This window comes from Eptesicus fuscus, chromosome 5 (genome assembly GCF_027574615.1).
Source record: "Eptesicus fuscus isolate TK198812 chromosome 5, DD_ASM_mEF_20220401, whole genome shotgun sequence".
In the NCBI taxonomy this organism is placed as follows: Eukaryota; Metazoa; Chordata; class Mammalia; order Chiroptera; family Vespertilionidae; genus Eptesicus; species Eptesicus fuscus.
Genome location: NC_072477.1, coordinates 56,396,396 through 56,419,014, shown reverse-complemented (window position 1 = coordinate 56,419,014; position 22,619 = coordinate 56,396,396). Strand labels below are relative to the sequence as shown.

Here is a 22,619-nt window from a genome sequence, read left to right as displayed (position 1 = left end):
ACGGAGGCAGCCCAGGAGTGAGCTCCATAGGCCTGGACGCTGCATATTGCACAGCCCCTGCCCACGGGCGGAGAGCAGTGGGAATGGCACGGGGAGTCTTCTCACACTAGGCAGGGCTGCAGCTAGGCCAGATGGACCTTCAGGCAGATTAGGAAATGGAAGCTCCTCTGAGCCAAGAACTCCCTGAGGGAGCCTGGCTTGGCACCCAGACAGCAGCTCTGTGCAAATTAAAAAAGGCACCCCTGCCTCCAGGCAGCCCATCTCTGTGCCAGAACACATGGGTTGGCAAGCAGAACCAGGCTGGGTTTCAGCCCCACCGGCCCTTCTGGGCAGCTGCCCTGTGCAGTGTACAACCTGCACGACCATATGCAGCAGCCCTTTAAACTGTGCTTCTGTTTCCCAGCTCAGGGTCCATGTGAACATTCTGGCATGAGTATAAATTTGACTGCATAGCTAAGGAACTGGCCAGGACAAAATACATCTATTGGAAAAAGTAAGTATGAAAGATCCATTAGGAATACCTACCTGATCTTCTAGCTTTTTCTGCAGGCGCTGGACCCTGTACGTGAGCTGAATGTTGAGCACGAACCGTCGGATGCTCTGGAACCTGCGCCGGGCCAGCCAGGCCCTCGCATATTTCTGAAGGATCACAGCCTTGTGTTCCTCCAGCATCTTTAAAACAAGATTTTGTGAAATGCAAACTGGCTCGCCATTCTTTCTCTCATCAACGCCTCCAATGTTGGGAGGTGCAACTACCACAATGTTCCCACAGTGCAAAATATGGACTTCTTCTAATCCACCCATAGGGACCAACAACAGACTTTGAAACAATAGCCAAATCCCACCTGTAGCAGCCATGTCTGGACATTCACATACCAGAGCTTCCTGCTCTAGGAAGGTCTTCATGCAGAAACACTATCTCACTCTAGGCACACCTCAGAGGTACTGTGGCTCAGTTCCAGAAACCGAAATAAAGTGAATATCGCAGTGAAGTGAGTATCATGAATTGTTGGGTTTCCCAGGGTATGTAAAAGTTTATGTACACTATAGTGTAGTCTATTACGTGTGTAGTAGTATTATGTCTAAAAAAGCACATAACAATAAAAAATACTTTATTGCTAAACAATGCTACCCATCACCTGAGTCTGTTGGAAAAATGGTGCTGATCGACTTGCTCAACACAGAGTTGCCACAAACCTTCAATTTATATATTAAAAATCCCCACAATATCTGTGAAGAGCAAGATATGCCAGTACTGCTGATGAAAAATAACACGAGCTCTGGGGAAGCCTGTGGTCCCGGCCGCACCTTGCGATACCTCCTCCGGGCCAGGCATCCTCGGGTGTAGGCCTGGATGGTGATGGTGGCCACACGGATCAGCTGGTACAGACTGCGGACAAGGTACCCACGGCAGTGCTTCTGGATGATGATGGCTGCCCAGGCCTCTTTCAAGGCCGCCGCGGTCACAGCTTTCCTTGGTTAAGAAGAATGGGGAGTCAACCTGTTACCCACAGAGCACTGGCTTCTACAGCGTGCACTCTTTCCTACTAAGGAATAGTCACATGTTTTGCAAATCTACACATTATGCTCTGTGAGTGGTTTATTGTAATGCCAGATTGAGATCAGTCATTACTATCTCCCCTTTCACCCTGATCTGAATATGCTGGCTCCAGGCATGAGGAACTTCACACTCGTCTCCTTCATGCCCACAGGGACGGCAGCAACAAAACCGTGCCTTGGCATTGCTCTTGCTCCTTCACCTGTTTATTCATTCTGTGGGCCATTGGGCTGAAGGCTCTAGATCAGGGAGTGGGTGGCAAACCAGGGCCTCAGGGCCAAGCCTGCAGCTGTCCACCTGTGATGGTCAGGGTTTACAGGAACACACCATGCCTATGCTTTACAATATTCCCTGTGCCTGATGTCATGCTACACAGCAGAGGTGAATAACTGAGAGAAACGGCAGGGCCCCAACAGCTCTCACAGAACACATTTGTCGACTTCTATCCAAAGGACTGGAGAAGACGACAAAGCTTACCTTCAGGATTTACCACCTTGTGAACCAGACTTATAAGTGGCCAAGTGGGATATGAGAGAAATAGAATGACTGCTAAAAGATCCGTAAGCGAGATCTTACTGAACTGCTTGGAAAGGGCTGATCTGCGAGCCAGCCCTTGATGGAAAAGGCTGTAGACAGCAAAGGTTGGAAAAGCATTTCACACTGGAGGCCTAGCAGTGCTGGAATGTTCAGAAAAAGAGACTCTGTCTAAAATTGCTAGAATATGAGATACATGGAGAAAATTAGTAGTCAATGAGGTTAGAAAAACAGATGGAAACCATTTGTTATTAAAATATATATCTATATATATAAAAGCCTAAGCAACCTTTATGACCAGTCGACCTGACGACACACTGACCACCAAGGGGCAGACGCTCAACTCAGGATCTGCCCTCTGGTGGTCAGTGCGCTCCCACAGCCAACCTCCTGCAGCCAGCCAACCTCCTGCGGTCCCTCCCCCTGGCCAGCCGGCCCTGATTGGCCCTGATCGCCCCAATTGGCCCCCATCAGCCCTGATCGCCGGCCAGGCCAAGGGACCCCACCCGAATTCATGCACTGGGCCTCTAGTTGAAATATATATATTGGACATCTACTATGTGACAGCCACTATGCTGGGTCCTAGTATGGATGTAATGGGAACCAGACAAGTATGGTCCTTGTCCTCACGGAGCTTCTATTCTTATGAATGCATCCAGGCCATAGCAAAGATTGAATGCTGCCCAGTCAGTGTGGCTCAGTGGTTGAGCATCAACCTATGAACCAGTTCGATTCTCAGTCAGGGTACATGCCTGGGTTGTGGGCTCGATCCCCAGTGTGGGGCATGCAGGAGGCAGCCAATCAATGATTCTCTCTCATCATTGATGTTTCTATCTCTCTCTCCCTCTCCCTTCCTCTCTGAAATCAATAAAAACATATTTTAAAAAATAAAAATAAAAAGATTGAATACTCTTAGGTAGGAAAGAGGGGCTGCTGGAGGCATGCAGAACAGGAGCAGGGCAGTGGCTGGATCAGGCCCTGCATTAGGAAGATGAAGAGAAAGGCGGCAGGTGAAGGAATATGCTCTAAGGGTGTAAGGAAGTGATGATGGAATGGGACGAGCGGGACCGACACAGAGGCAAGTGAAGGGTGCGTGGAATATAGTCAGGCTTTGTGATTCCCGACTGAAAAGGGAGCACACTCTTGGGGAAGAAGATAAGTCTAGGGTTTCCTGCCCTGGAGGCTGCCGTTGTTAACTGAACTAAGAAGCTCAGGAGGGCGAGCCTGGCTGCACGTGCGTGTAAGCCGGTTGCCTGGGGCACGTGGGCTGTGATGGCAAGTCCGGTCTGGGGCGGGCTGAGATGAAGGTGGTGGTGCACCAACCACGTGGAGAAGCGCAGGAAGAGGTCAGGCTCAGTGACACCCCTGCTTTTGCAACTATCCTAGGGCATGCCCGGGAGCGAGCCAGGGAGCGAGCCGTGCTACACACATGGAAGCACACGGTGCAGTTTGGGGACAGGCCTCACTGGCCAGCCCAACATGGCCTCTTGGGAGCTCCCAAGGAGGGTGGGACGGGCATGGCTGGTGGGACTGCCCTGTGCTCAGCCATCCCCGTGGGCCACCACGTAGCCTTGCCCGAGGGCTCTGCGTTTGCTGGCAGGGCCTCCCCGTCAGTCCCCTCAGGTGTGCTCTGCCTCCTGTCCTCTGCCGGTAGGCTGGTCAGTGGCTATTATGGCGTCTTTACTCAGGGGCTTCACCAAGACCCTAGCCTTCCTAGGCATTTTCAATTCTCACAGGCGAGGGGCCCAGTCTCATGGGGAATTCTGACCTCCTCCGAGACACCCTGACTGGGGCTTCCTCTCTTCTGGGTCTTGGTTGTCACCTGTCCCACATGGGGACAGCGGGCTGAGTCAGCACCACCTGCCCTGAGGGACACACCCTTCTCATCTGGAGGCTTATGGCCACCTCAGGGACATGCACCCTGAGTCCCACGAGAAAGGTCTTTTGTCCTTGACAGGCCCCTCCCCCTCCCGGACGAGACCAGCAAAGAAAGCTGCACAACTGCACACGCCTCCTTGGCTCCCACCTACCTGACGGTGTGCTGCCCCCGGAAGTACTGCTGGATGGTCAGGGCGGCTTGTCTCTCGCGGAGGAATTTTTTCCTCTGGAGCCAGCCACGGACGTGCTTTTGTATCACAATACAACCCTGCCTCAGTTTATCCAATCGGAGTTTCTCTAAATAAGCCACTTGTCCTGCTCTGAAGAAAATTTTGGTTTTACCAAACTGGTACTGATTAGAATCCTGGAAGAGAAAAATAATCAGAAACAAAATCTTTTCAGATTTTCTACAGTATTTGGAAAAGGTGTTTAGAGATTCAAAGATGCCCAAAACATTGATATGTTTACATTTTTGTTCTTCGACATAAAGCAGAAAAACTCTGATCATGATCTAGAAATTTATATTTTGACTTGTTTGTCCACGAAGAGGCACAGGCACCGGGAAAGGCTTGGTTTCTGTCTTCATTTTGGCTCCTCTCTGACCCCCTTCCTGACCGTCACGACTCCTTCCCTATCTCTTTTCCATCATAACTCACTGCTTCGGCAATAATCTAAACCCACACCGAGGGCCCCGTCTGGAACCCTGGCTCGGTGACCGTCTGGTGGACTGTGCAACATAAACCAGGCCCATGGAAGATCCCCAGGATGTGGGCGAACAAAGCCGGACAGGAGGACACTGGGAGAAGCCAAGGTTGGAATGTGGGTCCCTAAAGGAGACTCCTGCTGCCAGGAGCTGATGCCCATGAGCCCACTGCTCTGACCTCCTTAGCGCATACAGGCTTAGGGCACATCTTCTTTCCTCTTAGCCACCCATGACAATCACAGTCCAGAGACTGAGGCAAAGACGAGGAAACGCGTTTGGGAGACACGCTTCTTGGTCTGAGCCCGCGACTCTAGGTGAGCGAACCTGACCTGGATGAGCCTGTGTAAAACCACCTTGCAGACCTCCTTTTTATCACCCAACGAAAGCTCTTGCTTGGCCATGAGGATACCATAGCGACTGTAGAACTCGATGTACGTCCACCTGGAAAGTCAAAGTGGATGTAAGAAGGCGTGCCAGACAGGGAGCGTGTCACCTGACACTGCTGGTGCAGTCTGTTCTGGGGTGATGGCCCTGACCTCTGACCCACCTCCCAGCTGGGACACCACCCAAATCTCATGCGGAGCACATCTGTCTACACCTGGACTGATTTTATTAATGCTCAGTTCCAACAATGTCCTCTCCCCATCCCCACTCCCTTTCCAAGGCACTGGGAGGCCACGGGTGACCCTCGGCAGCAGCTGAGGTGGGGGATGGGGTGGTGGTGATGGCAACTGCCCCCCCTCTCACCACCTCTCCCCTCCGCCCCCCGCACTGCCTGCCTATCACCCTGTTCTGGCCTAGCACAGTGGGACAAAACTTGGGAGCATCTTACAAAAGTATGTGACCAACACTCCCTCGGTTCTCAGCACAGACCTGAAGTTGGGCACCTTCCCCCGAAACAAGGACAGACCGCATACCGGGATGGGTAGCTCTGCGCACTGATGCGAATAGTTTCCAGGACGCCGCAGGCTCGCAGCTGCTGGACAATCCTCTTGGAGTCAAACCTTAAAGAAGAGGATTTTACAAGGCGTTAAGCCATCATCGTGGACGATCGTGCCCGTGAGTAGTGCAGCAGAGCTGCCCTGACCGGGAGCTCCCAGGGAGCAGGGCCGTCTCTGTAGCCCACATGCCACACACAGCAGATAGTTAATGAGGGTTTGTTGATGTCAAATGAAAATGGCACCTCTGTGACAAAGTTCAGGAAGCTGAGGACACAGAGAAAGGAGCGGCTGGTTCTGATGTAGGCGACAGGGAGAAGGCCTTATGGGGAAACACCACTGGGTTGAGCTTCGAATGACAAGAGTGGAAGGAATGTTCAAGCTGACCTTGTCCAAATGCTCGTTTGATGCCTGAGTTCCCTTTACGAGACACCCAGCAGGCAGCCCTCTGCCTTGGTCTGACCCTCTGCTGACCACATCCACCACCTCCGGGACAGCACCTCCCCTCAGCCAGCCCTCGGCTCCATCAGCTAAGAGGGACTCGAGACCTCCCACTCACAGGTCTGGAGCCCTTTCCCGGGGCCCCAGAGGAAAGTCTCATGTCTCCTGCCATGTCAGAGCGTGAAACTGTGGCCCCTCCTTCAGCCTTTCTCCTTTAAACACACACAGTCTTCCAGAACCAAGGAACACACTCGGGCTTTCTCGGTTGCATAAACTTCAAGTGCAGACTGTTCCTTCACCTCTCGCCACTTTGCTTCATGCGGGAGATAAGGGGCTCGGCCACAGGGGTTGTGCTAACATTATGTGTACAGGGCAGGATCGTTTTGAATCAGAAACAGTAAAGTTCAAGACAATTTTGGGCACACTCTCCAATATTATGACGGAAACACTCTGCCACGTGAGAGCACTTACTCAAAGGGCAATTTCTCATCGTTTGGCTTGATGCAGCGAACGTAGTGGGGCGTGGTCGCGTTGAGGGTCTCCATGAGCAAGGACAGAGAGCTGCGGAACTAGGAGACAGAGTCAGACGACAAATGTGCTGAAAGGGAATGCTTACATCGCGGCAAAAAAAGGCCCCACCTTGGTAAGTAAAGAGGAAAAGTTAACTTCATGCTAAACATCTATTATGAAAGCTTTCAACCCATGACTGCGGTTATCAGCGTGTCCTACCGCCCTGGACGGAACACCGCTCTGTCCCACATTCCCACACAGCAGGAAGTGTGGTAAGTCACGCTCCTGTGCAAATATGCGGTTTGCCCAGGTGTGTGCCCTCGGAGGCTGAGGTGCGACCACGGGGAACTACTGCTTTTCTTTGCATTTGAGTTTACACCACATTGGATGGAGGTGGTGCCATGTCCAGGCCTACAATGTGGGTCCGCCCAGTGCCTGGCTCCCTGGGGCCTGGCTGAGCCCGTGGCCCCTCACCCTCCACACCTCCCGGTACCTTGCTCCCCACGGTGGTCCGGAACTGCCTGTTGCTGGGCTTGATGACTTGCTTTGCAGATTTCATTGTGATCGCTGAACCGAAAGGGGAAGGGGGAACTGGACTTTCTTGGAAAAACTTGGCACAGAGGTGAAACTGGAAGGAGCAGAGAGGATTTCAGTGTCCAAAAATGCTCACCTGCAGCCCTCAGCTGGTACAAGCCACGTAAATGACCACAACAAGCCCACCCAAACCAGTGGAGGGTCAAACGACAGTCTTTATATCACGTCTCAATTCCTTGAGCGATCTCCTCCCTCAGGATGACCGGGAATGGGAGCAGAGGTTATCCACATGTGGGCATCACTCAGTGTCGGGAAGGTGGAAACATTTACAAGGCCTACCTCCCACCCCACATCCTCACTCCCTCAGACCCAAACCCAACCCATCATTCAAGGTCTTGTTAACATATTTTTTCACCTACCCCTTCACAATACCTTCCCTGGTGCCCAGCAGGAAAGAATTCTAAATCTCTCTGAACTGTCTTAATCTTTTATTTGTACCTCTTCTAAGACACTCATTACTTTCTACCTAATCAGTTATTTCTTTAAATGTCCATCTTCTCTCTTAGAGCGAACCTCCTATTTTTTATTTTAAATCGGACACTGATCTCCTTCAGGGCAGAATCCCTGCCTGATGCATCCTGGTGTGCCCATGGAGGAGTGGGTCTGAGACCCGAGTCTCCGAGAGCCTGTGTGCTTTACGGGAGACCCATCGGTCTTCCCCAGGATCTGCCTCCGTCTTCCAGACTGGACCCCAGGCTACGCTTGGGGGTGAGTAAACAACTGGCGAATTAAGTCAACTAATTTGCACACAAGATGCAGGCCATTTCCATGGGGCACATGGACATGGATTCTCTATCATGAATCCGTTTCAATAACTGAAGGTGTCACGGCCAGTGACTGATTTATTGTCGTTAGTGGAAGTGCCCGTGCTCATCTGGGAAATGGTCAAAATACTTGAACATCAACAAAGGACCGGCATCTTTAGAAAGAAGGAAAATAATTATGATAACCAAATCTTCACAAAAATGAAGGCTTATGAAATAGCCTTTCTTTAATAAAGACATGTTTAAAGAGGAAACAAAAAAAGCCAGAAGTCACTCTTTTGGTGACACTAGTGATCACACAGAACCGTGGGTTTGAGGAGCTTCCCCGGCCACAGCCGCTGTCCCTCCCTGTGTAGTTCTCTCTCCCTCGTGCTTGGGTTTTCCTCACACGCTCAGCACTGCCTGCCATTGCTGATTATGTGCTTAACTCTGGTGCTCCCTCCGGGATGTGAGCTCCACAGGGCAGGAACCCCGTCTGCCTTGTCACTGCTGTATCCCCAGAACCTAGGCAAGTACTTAGAGCAAAAGGTAGAGCTGCACAAATATTTGTGACTGAATGAATAAAAAGTGAGCTGTGGTTCTTTAAATGGCTGGATCAGCTGTCCTTCCTCTCTGTTATTTGCACATTTGATTTCTGAGTTTGCATACAGAGGAGATTTGCACACTTTCAGAAGCTAGACACATATTTTAGTCCCAATTCTAAAATAGTTTTTTGTATGTCTGACTTACAATTTGCCACTGCAACACACACACACACACACACACACACACACACACACACACACACTCACACTTCGTACTCTTTTCCTGACAAGCATCTGCATAATGCAGAACATTAATTACCCCTCGGGACTTGACAAACCTTGCTTGCTCTCAGGGTTTCAACCAGCATGTCATAGACGGTGTCTCTGTTCTTTTCAAGGAAACCTTCGCATTTATACTCAACCTACGCAGAGAAAGGAATTCATTATTTCCAAAAAGACAAGCGCAGACAGCATCTAAGTACCAGGAGTTTCTTTTCTTTTTACAGGAAGAGTACGAAGGGACTCTAAAGGCAATCTCCTAACAAAGATTCGGTTTCTGTCAATCACAGCCACCCCAATAGCTACTAAAGCTTAGAAAGCTGGGAACATGTCATGGATGGAAGAGGCCGGCTGCCCACTGCCTGGATTCCCCACTGGCCGCTGATCACTCTGTTCTCTCGCCTGTCCGCTCCCTCTGGCCACACTGACCATGCTCTGCAGTGTGGGCAGCTAATGTACACAAAGGTCTAACAAGACCTGGACTGGGGCTCACTTGGCCTGAGAAGCCACCAGGGAGGGAAATATTTCAGCGGTGCCCTTTGGGTTCTTTCGTTAAGTCAGCATTAATGGGGCAGAAAGGAAAGAACCCGACCACCTGACCACAGGGCTTCCCAGAGCCAGCAAAGCTCTTAGAGTCGGGGTGAGAGTGGGTGAGTGTTTGCACTGCTTGAATTGGGCTTAGAAAAGCTCTCCACGCAGCCCCTCCAGATTCACGAGGCTTCAGGAATCTGCCTCTGAGTTATGTACTTTAATATGTGACATATATTCTTCATAAATTAAAAAATGTTTGAGAATAAAATATTAACTATGAGGATACAGGCTTTTGGCGCAGGGAGGGTGTTGAGCGACCCCTGAGCAAGGGACTCTGCTTGTCCCTCTGGGTGAGGAAGGGTCCTCACTGGGATCACTGACTGTCTACAAACACTCCCTTGTGAATGAAGTATAGTACTTGGATTCTTGTATAACTTCTTCCAGGCTGGTGGTGTGAGCCACTTGTTGAAATGTGCAAAACTGTGACAAATGAAGAGCCTTTTTGATCCGGGAGACCATCTGTGGGGAAGGTGCAGAGAGCTGCGTGCCTCTGTTGGGGGCCAGGAGACCGAGGGAAGATGTGCAGTTTTGTTGCATCTAAGCATAGCTGCCTTACTTTCTAAATGACTATGTCCTCGGCTTACTGAATTGAGAGCTAAGCTGACCTTACAGCATGTGTGTTTTTTCCCACCAATCCGCAGCCCACTTGAGTTACTGCATCAATTCTTTTACGAGGCATTTCTTGGAAGTGCCAGGTGAGAGCATGAGATGTACAGAAACTGTGTGTTACTAGTATAAAGAGGGCCTCCTGAAATAAATCCCATAGGTGCTTTGCATGAAGTCTGATCCTTCCTTTCTTTTCCCCTTAGAACCCCAAATGGGAAATTGTAAAGGACAACTCGAAAATGTAAGTATAACTTGTTATATCATCATCCATCTCACATGCCTCTCTTCAGGAACCAAATCTGAGAAACCCTAAGCACTAAAAGGCTATTACATTTAACAGAACTCCTCTAGCCCACAGAGTTGCTACCGCTTTCCAGCTTCCTGTCCCTCCCAGGCCCTCGGTCACTCGCACGGCCAGCACGCACTGACTCACAGCATCGGCTGCTGGGACAGGCAAGCACAGCCTGTTCCCAGCATCCCCAGTGCTGGCCAGGCCACAAGAGTGACAGCCACTGAGGAGAGTGAGCGTCCTTGAGAAAGGAAAACAAGATGAGAAGGCATGTTTATGGCAGGTAGTTATGGAGATTTGTCTCCCCCCCTCTTCTTTAGGGAGGGACAAAAGTAGATTTGCAGTTAGTTTGTAGGAAAAATAACACAATAATATCTCTCTCTCTCTCTCTCTCTCTCTCTCTCTCTCTCTCTATATATATATATATATATATATAAAGGCAGTGACCGTGATGACCGAAACGACTGTTCGACCAGTCACCATGCGGTGCTAGCATAGATGCATAGACACAGGTAAAGTCTATGAATGAACTAAGAATGAACAAGACAAATGCTTGCCTTCACGGAGCTCGCACTGTAAGGTTAGGTCAGGGATGAGAATTCAAAATTGCCACCAGCACAAACCTGAGGTGCTGCTTCTCAGAGTGGCCAGAGATACACCCGGTAGCAGACTGGAGGCATGACTGAAGGGCTGGCGCCAACACGAAGGCAGGGCCATTCTGGATTTCCCAGAGGAGCCAATGGCTGCCTAGGAGGTGGAGCTTTTGACGCTGACTGGCATAGAAACAGACCAATCAGAACCAAATCTGGGTGAACTGCAAAGGCAGAACCTAAGATGGGGACTGAGGAGGGGTTTTAAGGGCAACAGCTGTTTGGTGTAAGGTGTAAGAAAGCGGTTCAATTTTTTAATAACCAGTTTGGCAGTATAGGGCATATGGCTGGCTATAAGTCCAGATATAGGGGTTATGTTTTTGTGTCTGCTAAGAGCATCTCCTCCTGTTGAAAAAGGCTTTCCCACCCCATTTAAGCAATCCTATCCTATATAATCTATACAAATAAAAGGGTAATATGCTAATTAGACTGGGTCGACCGACCATCTTCCGGACATCCGACTTCTTTCCGGACAAAGCCATGGTGGTGGGGGCCAAGGCAAAGACAGTTAGGGGCGAGATCTGGCTGGCAGGGGGTTAGGGGTGATCAGGCCAGCAGGGGAGGGCAGTTGGGGGCGACCAGGCCGGCAGAGGAGGGCAGCTGGGGGTGAACTGGCCTGCAGGGGAGGGCAGTTGGGGGTGACCAGGCAAGCAGGGGAGGGCAGTTGGGGGCATTAGGCAGGCAGGCAGGTGAGTGGTTAGGCGCCAGTGGTCCTGGATTGCAAGAGGGATGTCTGACTGCCGGTTTAGGCCGGATCCTAAACCAGAATCGAACCTGAGGGGTCCCAGATTGGAGAGGGTGCAGGCCGGGCTGAGGGACACCCCCCCTTCCCGTGCACGAATTTCGTGCACCGGGCCTCTAGTTAATAAATAATAATATAAGAATAAGTTGTTTGGGTACTCACAACTGTAAACCTACTTTTACCCCACCCTGTATTTTCTAAGCTTTCTGCAATGTGATTTTTAAAATTAGTTTTCTTTTTTAATAGAGTAACATTTGTTTCATTAAAAATAGGAGGTATATCAAGAAAACAAAGATCACCTAGAAAACCCACCATCTTCAGTCAACCTATGTCACCAGTATAATAAATACATTACAACTTAGTAACAAAGGAAAACCTCAAAAAAAGGCATAGCTTTTGTTATAAGAAACAATTATGCTGTCTTGATTATAACAATTTCATGGAGAAAATAAAATGACAAGAGGTTGATAAATTCACAATAAATCCAAACTCAGAAATGGGGTCCACTAGCAATATGTTTATCTTTAAAGCAGTACAACAGGAATGCATGTGTTTTGTCATAAAGACAAATGAAGAATTGTTGCATATACTCATGTCCCCATGAGTTGGATCTGACCCGAGAAGTCCCTGGCCAGCCTCTCCCATGAGAAGCAGCTCTGGCTCCCCACACAGCACCCTCCCAGACTCACTGTACCTTATCAGCAAAGTGCTGGATGATAAATGATGCATTTGACATTCTGGGCTTTTCAAACAAAGAGTTCTTGTTGACGAAATTATTATACAGCTTCTGAAGCCAGTTTTCATCAGTTCCATGTGGCAACTGCAAGAGGAAGCAAACCAAATAGCAAGTAAAGAAAACAGAGAGGAAGGTTGAGTAGAGGCAAGGAAAAGTGCTCATTTTTTAAAAATGACTTTTTAATTTTTTAATTACAGTCGATATACAATATTATATTAGTTTCAGGAGTATAACCCAGTGATTGGACATTATATAACTTCCTAAGTGATCACCCTGATGAATCTAGTATCCATTTGACATCATACATAGTTATTACAATATTACTGACTATACTCCTTATGCTGTACTTTACATCCCTGTGACTATTCTGTAAGTACTAATTTGTATTTTTTAAATCCTCACCCGAGGACAAGCTTTTATTGATTTTTAAAGACACAGAGAGAAAGGGGTAAGAAGAGGGGGGCGGGGGGGGAGACAGAGAGAGAGAGAGAGAGAGAGAGAGAGAGAGAGAGAGAGAGATGTAAGAGAGAAACATCAGTTGGCTCCTGAATGTGCCCCAACCAGGATTGAACCCACAACCTAGGTGTGTACCCTGACTAGGAATGGAACCTGCAACCTTTTGGTGTATGGGACAACATTCCAATCAAATGAGACCTTTATCCCTTTCACCATCTCCCCAACCCTCCTCCCCTCTGGCAACCACTAGTTCTCTCTGTGTCTATGAGTCTATTTCTGTTTTGTTTGTTTGTTTGTTCTTTAGATTCCATATATCCACAAAATCATATATTTGTCTTTCCCTGACTGACTTACACTGAGCATAATACCTGCTAGGTCAATCCATGCTGTCACAAATAATTAAGATTTCATTTCTTTCTATGGAAAAGCACTTATTCTAAGAAACCAGGACATGTGGGGCCTTAGGAGTGAAGGGCTCTAGATTCACAGATCCTTTTTAAAAAGCAACTCTAGCCCTGGCCGGGTGGCTCAGTGGGTGGGAGTGTTGTCTGGTACACCAAAAGGTGGTGGGTTCAATACCCAGTCAGGTCACATAACTAGGTTTCCAGTTCAATCCTTGGTTGGAACACGACAGGAGGCAACTGATAGACATTTCTCTCTCTCTCTAAAATCAATAAAAAAAAAACCACCCATAACCTCAAGTGAGGATAAAATAAATGAACAAATAAATGCTTTTATAAAAAAGCAACTCTATGCATAAATCTGTCCTTGATCTAACAATCTTCAGAGTGATATTTAAATGGCTATATCAATGCCCTTTTAGAACAAAATGTTATAAACTACAAGGAAATGGTCATATAATAACTTAAGAATGAAGAATTTTACTTCTGTAAAATGGGCAGTGTTTTTATATTTTTCTCCAAAGAAGTCCAAAGGTTCAGGGAAAAGTAGCACTGATTCCATTATGCGCACAAGACTTTATTCTCAGTTTTATGGAGAAAGACTGGCACCTAAATGTAGTTCCCTGCCCTCCTGGAGAAGTTTTTCTTTGTTTCACTGCCTAATGAATAACTAGCTCCCTGCACTAAGATCTTACCTCTTCAAACTAAGCTAGCTGCAAAACTTGTTCTTGATACTGGTGATTTTAAAGCTATCAAGTATATTCAGCCTGAACGCTGTGAATCTAATACTTTATTATGTTCAAACTAGAGGCCCAGTGCATGAATTCGTGCACAGGTGGGGTCTGGCTTGCCCACCCCATCAGCTGCCAGCTGGGGGGTGGGGATGCAGGAGGTTGGCCAGCCGGCCCTGCCCCCATTTGGGGGGTGCCAATTGGGGACAAGGACGGCGGGGGAGGGGGAGAAGAGGAGAAGGGGAGGGGACGGGGAGAGCCCCCGGGCCGTTGGTGGGCCCTGCCCCCTTGTTGAACTCCAGTGGAACTCTCAGTCGAGGGGGCAATTTGCATATTACCCTTTTATTATATAGGATGACTCCTGAATACTGCTGTGTGACACTGGTCACCTAGGGATATCTGTGATTTTCTAGAGACCACCTTGTCCTCTGTCCCCTGCCCCGAGTAGATCATTCCAGAGTGCGTGGCACTGATGCTGGCCCTTTAATCTTATATGGCTGCAGGTACTAAAGCTCGGGCCACCAGAACAGATGATCTGTGAGAAAAGCCATGGGACTGAGAATTCTAGGGAGAAAACACCAATAAGTCCTCAATGTTATAATCTTTTTTTGGTACAAATAAATATCCGGAAAAGAAACAGAACCTATGTTTGAACACCACCTTTAAACCAAAAAATGACTAGTGTCCTGGGGATTATTTATTCCTGTGGCCCCATGCAGGGCACTGCAAGGCTAACTCACCACGAGGTTGCTCCTCGCAGGGGGAACGAAGAAGAGGAGAACTCCTAGGGACCTCTTCTCCCCAAGGGTATGGCACTGACTTTTCAGCCACACCTCCCGATGGGTGAGTCATAGAATCAGGAACTCACTTCTTGTTAGTCATTAACAATGGGCATGGGGTCACTTGCTACTTCCATGTGCACTCTATACACACTTAGGGACCGCCTCAAAGGGCGCCTCCTTCCTGGACGTAACCTAAGAGGTCGTGCATGTGACCCAAGGGTGGACCCCACACGCTGAGGTGGGAGGCTCACCTGGCCCTCATGGGTTCCTGCTGTGAACGCTGCCCAATATTAATATACAACCAACTGGGTAGCACATCAAGAATTTACATGTACATTTTTAGCCGAAACCGGTTTGGCTCAGTGGATAGAGCGTCGGCCTGCGGACTCAAGGGTCCCAGGTTCAATTACTGGTCAAGGGCATGTACCTTGATTGCGGGCACATCCCCAGTAGGGGATGTGCAAGAGGCAGCTGATCAATGTTTCTTTCTCATCGATCTAACTCTCTATCCCTCTCTCTTCCTCTCTGTAAAAAATCAATAAAATATATATTTTTTTAAAAAAGAATTTACATGTACATTTTTTAAAAATCCACTTTACAATATGCTCATCTGTTACTATTCACAAGTTGGGAGAAATTTTTTTTTTAAGTTACCAAGCATTCTTCATCCAGCAACTCCAAAATGCCCATTTTTGCTTCAATCAGGTCAATAACTGGTTGGTTGTCATAAAAATCAATCAGAGTCCAAGGGATATCTTCCTTCATATATTCTTCTTGTTCCAGTTTGAAGACATGCTGGGAAGAATCCAGAAGTTAATGCAGAGTAAAACAGAATATTGAGGTGTGCTTCTGAAGAGTAGGGTGTAAGCATTTGGAAGATGTAGTAGATACAGGACAGATTTGCAATGTTTGTCGAGGACCCAGAGGTGCAGGCTACGCCCCTTATCCATGACCAATGCCAGTGAATTCCTATTGCGGGTTTAGACTTCCCTCCCCACCCGGTCTGGGTGGGTGCCCGCATCCCATCACCTCCAGCACCGATGGCACTCAGGGTGGTCCCCGGGCCTCCCTGCTCACGCGCTGCTGCTCTCCAGGATGGAGCCAGCCTGCCGAGAATGCTGGCTGTGGGCCAGTGTGAGGAGCCAGCCACTAGGAGAGCTTCGCTCACTACTTGCGAGGGCATCAGGGGGCTTCCCAGAGCCTGGCTCAGGCTTTTCCCAGCTGCAGGCGGCAGGGGTAGGGGCTGTGAGGAGAGCCTCCCACAGAAGCATCCAGTGGGAGCAGCTCCGAAGCACAGTAGGTGGTTGAGAACCAGCCAGAGAGAGAGCACAGCAGCGAAGGGGGGCGATGGGAAAGCAAAGTAAGATGGGGGGGGGGCAGGAAAGCCCCCATGTGCCCTAGAGAATCTGGTCCGGTGGCCTTTTCCTAGGGGCAGTGAGGACCCGGGAAGGGGAGGGGATGAGTGAGGGAGGGTCAGGATGAGGCCTGGTAGTTCAGCTTGGGGTGGGGGCAGGACTGGAGGCAGAGAAGCCCATCAGGACTCAGTTCTGCTGTGGCCGGACACTCAGGAGGTGACCCGGAAGACTCTGGGGGAGGAAGATGACCAAGAGCCATAGTTAGGACAAACGTTAGGCCAGGACACTGTGTCAATGATAGTAGTGGTTTAACCACAGAAATAAGCAGGGAGGGTACAGAGGCCAAGAGGGGAAGGCGGTGGGTTCCCTCTGTCACTGCTGAGCTCCCTGAGGCCACCAGGTGCGGGGGCCCAGCAGCAGCCAGATTCAGGGGACAGGAGCTAGGAGACAGTCCTCACTAGGGCTTTAGTGCTGACATTTTAAGGCATTACCCCTCCCAGGAGCTCTGCACATTGACAGATGACTTGAAAAAAAGGAGGTGGAGAAGAACAGGAGGAAAACAGAGTTGCAGCCTCTGCTATGCTATTTCCAGGAGGTGTCTTGCATGTGCATTATTTTAAGTTGTGTTGGGGAGAGGGCAGGATCTGCAGATTTATACTTTAGTTATACTGCATATCTACTTGGAATAAAGCTTTGTTGGGGTCATTAAATGTGAAACACAGGACTCCTTGAGAATGCTAATAAAATAGAAATTTGCAATAGCATAACACTTAATGCTTACACATGGATTAATTCTGGGGTGAGGAAAAGGAAAGAAAAGAAACACTTACTGAATATGATTCAACATGAGGTCTTCTTAACAATATTAGGCGGGTGCTATTGAACCATTTTTAAAGTGAGGAAACTGAGTCTCAGAGAGCCCGAGGTCCCAGAGGAAGCTGGTGGGAGAACTGAGACTCAAACCAGTTCACTTTGGGAAAAAGTCCATGCTCTCCAGGATGTCATTCTATCTTTTCTTCGGGGTTGTGTGGGAGAAGATGACTCTCAAAAGACAAGCAGGAGAGTTCACCAGGTGAAGATGAAGGGGTGGGGAAAGGATGGGAACAGCAGGTGGGTGACAGCAGACAGAGCAGCAGGTGCAAAGATACAGAGTTTTGCAAGGACGTGGGGGCTTCAGGAAGCTAACAAAACCACTTGGTCTGGCTGCATATCGGGGTCTGTACCCAAGAATGACAGATGAGGAACTGGAACTGAAGAGTAGGCAGGTGGCTCCAAAAAGATAAAATAGGAAGGTGGGAAGGTGTGACTTCAGATATGGCCACAAGGTGGTGCAGTGACCCAGTGTGCGGCTCCTTTAATCACAACTTGGAGAGGGAAGAGCCTGGCTTGCCTTGGTCCAGATTCCCTGCACTCAGTGCTAAGAATGAGTTTCAAGAAGAAAGAAAAGTCACCTACCAGGTTAAACTGCTGTTGCAGTTTTTCATTAGCGTAATTGATGCAGAACTGTTCGAAGCTGTTCACATCAAAGGTTTCAAAGCTGAAATGCAGTTAAACAAGTTAAAATGTAACTTGGAGGACATACACACCATTTATTGGTTAGTATTTTTTGGACAAAGTTCATAGCCCACTCTGAGGCAGGCACTAAATCAGGCCCCTCACAATATCAAGTGTCATTTCATGCACAGCCATACTATTATCATCACTTTGTAGATGAGGAAATAAGCCTCCGAGAGGTTAGGAAACTTGTCTAAGGCCACACAGCAATGTCAGACTGCTATGAGCCTCGGGCTAGAACATAGGACGCTTTTGGTAAAAAAGCAATGCTCTTTCCTGCTCCCCACTTGCTGCCTGTTGGAGGGAGAGGCAGCCCAGTTTGGCCCCCGCCAGGGCGCTTTCCCAGTTCTTGGAAGAAAAGGGCAAGGTCATTTAATACTATAGCCCAGCAGACCCCATCAGGTCTGCAGCAGACATGCCCTGCCTCCATCCTCAGACTTTCAGTGCTGTCTCTGGCGCTGCCCTGAAGTTGCCCACTCGGGGGCTGGCAGGAGGTGGGCAGGTGACAGAGAGGGGAAGCAGGCTGGAGGGCGGCCAGTAAGCTGTGCGGGGCTGTGGCAAACAGGATTATCCAGTGGGGCAGCTGCTACTCAGCTCCCGCCAGCTGTGGCCACGGATGCATGCAGGTCAGGATGCTAGATCACCTGATTCTCCAGAAAAGCCAGAAATCTGGACGTTTATGTGAATTATCCCATGTTATTGGCTGAACAAAACTCATGCATGAAATTCCCCACCCGGCCAGGCGAATGCTCCTGCCCGGAGGAAGTTCCCCGGTGCTTAGGCATCAGCACAGATACACATCACTTCCAGCCCCAACACCACCCTAGGTGGAGGCTCAGTGACCCCACTGTCACACGTGAGGGTCCCAGGAGACGGTGACCATCACGGAGAAGGCAGCCAGCAAATGGTGCCAGACATGCAATTTGACCCCAGCTCTTGGTGCCTCCAAAGCTGTGGTTCTTCACTTCTCTAATCCCTTGGGGTTCCTGCCATTGCCAACATGGATCCCCTGGGAGTGTCACTCGACAGCCAGCTTGGCTCAGTTTAGACTTCCTGGGCAGTTGAAGGGCCTCGACTTTCTCTAAACAGCTCCAGGCTGACTCGGAGCAGGAACCGAACCCTCACAGCCCCATTCCATACACTCAAGGGCGGGGGTCCTGAGTCTGGACACTGCGGACAGGCCGGGGCTGGTTGGGGGAGGGTCAAAAGGGCCTCACTGTGCTCCACACGCACAGCCAAGGCCAGAGGCAGGGCTTTCTAGAGCAGGAACGGAATGTCACTCATCAGTGATTATTTTCCTGCCCTTTTGCCCACCTTCCCCAGAGCTAAAGTTCACAACCCAATGGAAAGAACTAAATCTATGACTTAAAATGCCAGAAGCTCATTGGCGATGGCAACACTTCACATTTGAACGATGCTTATGGTTCTGAAGATATCTTTACCAATTCTCCTATTTGATCTTCATCACACCCTGCAACAGAGGCCCCATTTTACAGAGGCAGAAGCTGAGGTTCGGAGAGGTTCTGTGGCTTTCTCGGGGCCACACGTCCGGTACGCTGCAGTGCGCACTCCCAGGGTCCGACCTCCCAGCCCAGGCATTCACAGCTCTGGGGCCGGAAAAGACAAACACCACTGGCTGGGGGACCCCAAGCCCTCAGTCATTCTCAGCTGCACCTCAGAGCTCACAGCTTCATCTTTAAATGCTCTGAGTGAGGGGGCACTGCCTTTGAGGCTGCCTCATTTCTAGGCCAAACAGCTCAGTTCTCTCTGTTTCAGGGTGAACACGGAACAGGGCTCACATAGACATGAGCATACTGGAGAAAAGCATGAAAGGATTCACCCTAGGCAATAGCATCGTTACTTAAAAAGGGGTGCTTATTTTTCTGGAGGGTTACCATTTATTTGGAGGGGTACCATTTATTTGGAGGGGTACCATTTATCATTTATTTGGAGGGGTGGCAGCAAGCATATTACTTTTATACTTTTTGAAGAGGGATTTAATTTTAAAGTTAAAATTTAACACATACTCTAAGAAGTTCTTGTGAATTTATAATTATTCCTGTCTCAGGTTTGCACACTGAGCCAAAAAATTCAGATTCCTGGATCTGACTCTGGCCTCCATGCCATTCTCCTCACTTACTGCTCCTCGCACTCAGCTGCCTCCTCTCTCCCCACCCCCAGCTAACTCCCACACATTCCTTTCAAACAAACCATCCCCACCTAATTACCTACCTGCCCACTCCACTAAAACTTACTTCCCAAAAGGGCAGGGGCCATGTGTCTATGCTGTTCACCAATCACACCCAACACCGTGCCTGGCAATTAGATATTTGTATAGATATTTGTTGGATGAATGAAATAATATATTCTTATAATAAAGGCCTATTTACTTTTAAGGCATTTTTAAAAACACAGAAAACAACAGAGAATAATACATCCATCACCCATTTCCACCACAAAGAGACTACTGTTTGGCAGGACTGTTCCCTTTTACAAGTCTACTTACATCCTTACTGGCTGCTCACATACCTTTTTTTAGAACAAGGAAAAGTAAATAATTTACTCCAGATCCCGCAATGTCTCAGTATTTTATAACTGTTGACATGTACTATTAATTGGTAGTCATTGTATTAACTGAGTCTAAGTTAAACAAAGTAACTCCCTTGAGGCACCCTCTTTACCTGGGGTCAGTGTGCCCCCTGCCCGCCCTTCCCCAGGTGGGGAGGCCCAGCCCGGCTCTCCCCTCTGCATGGGGAGGGGGCTGGGCTGCTTTTCGCAGACCTGGGGGACTGACCGCTCCCAGTCTGGGCGGAACTCTGTGGTGCCTTTCGTGGGACAAGCTGCCCCTTGTCCCAGAGAGAAGCCAGGGTTGGTCTGGGAGGGGAGGGCTTGGGCGTGGAAGGCCAGGTGCCAACAAATAAAGCCGGAATGTGATGGCCCCTCGAGCCCACCTCCACACGGGCCTGGCCGCACACGCCCTCTGGCTGTCTGTGAGCATCGTTCGTGAGTCTGACCTGGGATTTAGGAACTCATGATGGGGCAAAGAGAAGGAAGAAGAACAGAACTCCAACGTGGGGACTCCTGGGGGAAGGGCTGGGCAAATGCAAGATCTGCATTATACGGGAAAGGATGAGGACGTGGGTGTGGGTGTGGGAGGCAGGTTGGTGGAGGCCTTGGTGTGAGTCCTCCTCCAGCCTGTGGGCCTGGGCGAGGGCAGGACCTCTGAGACGTCTTTCCCTGTGAACGGGAAAGGGACATGGGGTCCACACCTCATGGCGTCTCTATCAGGAGACAGAAGTGGGCCAGGGCCTCCCTCGGTGCTGGGTCCTCCCACCAGCCTCTCAGCCTCGCTGCTCCACCCTAACAGGGGATAATCTCAGGGCTGAGTGAGGGGTAGGTGAGCGGCACGTGGAAACCACCCGACAAGGTCGCTGGCCACGGTGAGCTCTCGAGGTGGCCGTTGTTAAGTTAGCGTTTACTGACACACTAAATAAGACACCGTCGCTCAGGAGACGGGACTTAACACCCGTACGTGCAAAAACTGAGGACGCCATCTCTCTGATCACGTGAAACACAGAGGAGGAACCAGAACCAAATGATCTAAGGGTAACGGGCATTCGACATTCAAACGGGGAAAGACAGGCTCTTACCCATAAATGTCCAAAACACCAATAAAAGTGTGCTGCTTGCCTGAAAACTGCAACGCTTGGTTAATTCTCTCCACAATGTAGTCGAACAGGTGAGCATAGACCTTCTTGGCCAGCGCGTCCCTGGCGTTGGCGGCCTGGGGCCTGGTCATGGGCTTCACCACCGTCTCCGAGGTCGTGATGATTTTGCGATGGCACAGCCACTGAGCGATGCTGCCACGCTCCAGGCCCAGGAGCTCACAGAACACCTGCAGGTGACTGTCATCCGCCTTTGAAAACAAACACGGGCCCCACCAGGGCCGTCAGCCAACAAAGCCAGCACGGGCCCCCCGCCAGGGCCCCTGCGCCCCCGCGTAGCCTGCATGAGAGGAGGACGAGCTGGCGTGAGAATGGCCAGGACTCAGAGACACGGCCAGGCCTGGGCAGGAAGCGGGAGGGCCCAGCGGCGGGTGCTGCGCCATCTGCATTCATAGACGTGTTTTTTACTAGTGCTCTTTTCTTCCTCGTGCAGACATTAATGAGAATAACTAAACACGTGCCCCTGACCGAGCATCACTCACATGTGTCACAGAAGACGCACACATAAACTTACCTAGTGTCCATTAATAAAGGAATCGGCCACGGAACGTACACGGTAAGAGGCAGGAGGTGTCCTTTCTGCTTCCAACTGGCCCGTGCCCTTCAGGCCCTACATAACCTGTACCCTTCAGCCCCCCATTTTCCAGCCTCACCTTCCACCCCTCCTTTCACTCGCACCTCTTGGGATATACTGGCTTTTTTGCTATTTCTGAAATTACACCTCCTTGCCCCAGACACAGGCATAGCTCACGTCCTTGTGTGCAGGCCTCTGCCCACTGCTGCCGTATCGGGAAGAAGGAAGGATTCAGGTGTGAGGCGGCCTTTCACATAGGGCCCTCAGAAAACTTCTCCGAAGGCCCTGCTCCTCGCTGCCCCTCCTCTGCCTTATTTCCTTTTGAACAGCCATCAGCAGCTGCCAGAGCCCGTCATTGTTTATAGTGTCTCCTCTCCTCTGATGAAAAGCACCTTGCTTTGTGTTGTTCACTGCTGTTTCTCCAGAGCCTACAACAGTGCCTGGCACATAACAGTGCTAGTAAAATTTGTTGAATAAAAGAAAAATACATAGAAAATGCACTTCCCCCTCCTCTTCTGTTGCAAGAGAAAGAAGCTTTACTCTTTGAAGACAACCCAGGGAAACCCTTGCTCTCCTCTTCCTATTAAGCTGGCCTCCTCAGTTGGTCCAACGCGCCTGGTGCTAAAAAGCAAAAGCAGGGGAACCCTGAGACGTTCTACCGATGACCCCCCAAACACAGGCAGGGTGGAACAAGCAAGCCTCTT

At 49.6% G+C, this 22,619-nt stretch overlaps 1 protein-coding gene across 1 annotated transcript in view; it reads right to left on the bottom strand.

Moving 5' to 3' along the window:
* Positions 1 to 22,619, bottom strand: part of MYO5C (myosin VC) — a 94,057-nt gene that overhangs the window by 38,052 nt on the left and 33,386 nt on the right. The window contains exons 12-23 of the mRNA XM_054715632.1: positions 21,267 to 21,532; positions 17,518 to 17,599; positions 15,362 to 15,502; positions 12,296 to 12,421; positions 8,783 to 8,866; positions 7,056 to 7,190; positions 6,524 to 6,621; positions 5,591 to 5,677; positions 5,003 to 5,114; positions 4,123 to 4,334; positions 1,309 to 1,474; positions 526 to 672 (exon numbers count right to left, since the gene is read on the bottom strand). Of these exons, the coding sequence (XP_054571607.1) occupies positions 526 to 672; positions 1,309 to 1,474; positions 4,123 to 4,334; positions 5,003 to 5,114; positions 5,591 to 5,677; positions 6,524 to 6,621; positions 7,056 to 7,190; positions 8,783 to 8,866; positions 12,296 to 12,421; positions 15,362 to 15,502; positions 17,518 to 17,599; positions 21,267 to 21,532 (1,656 nt within the window). The remainder of the gene's footprint in view (positions 1 to 525; positions 673 to 1,308; positions 1,475 to 4,122; positions 4,335 to 5,002; positions 5,115 to 5,590; positions 5,678 to 6,523; positions 6,622 to 7,055; positions 7,191 to 8,782; positions 8,867 to 12,295; positions 12,422 to 15,361; positions 15,503 to 17,517; positions 17,600 to 21,266; positions 21,533 to 22,619) is intronic.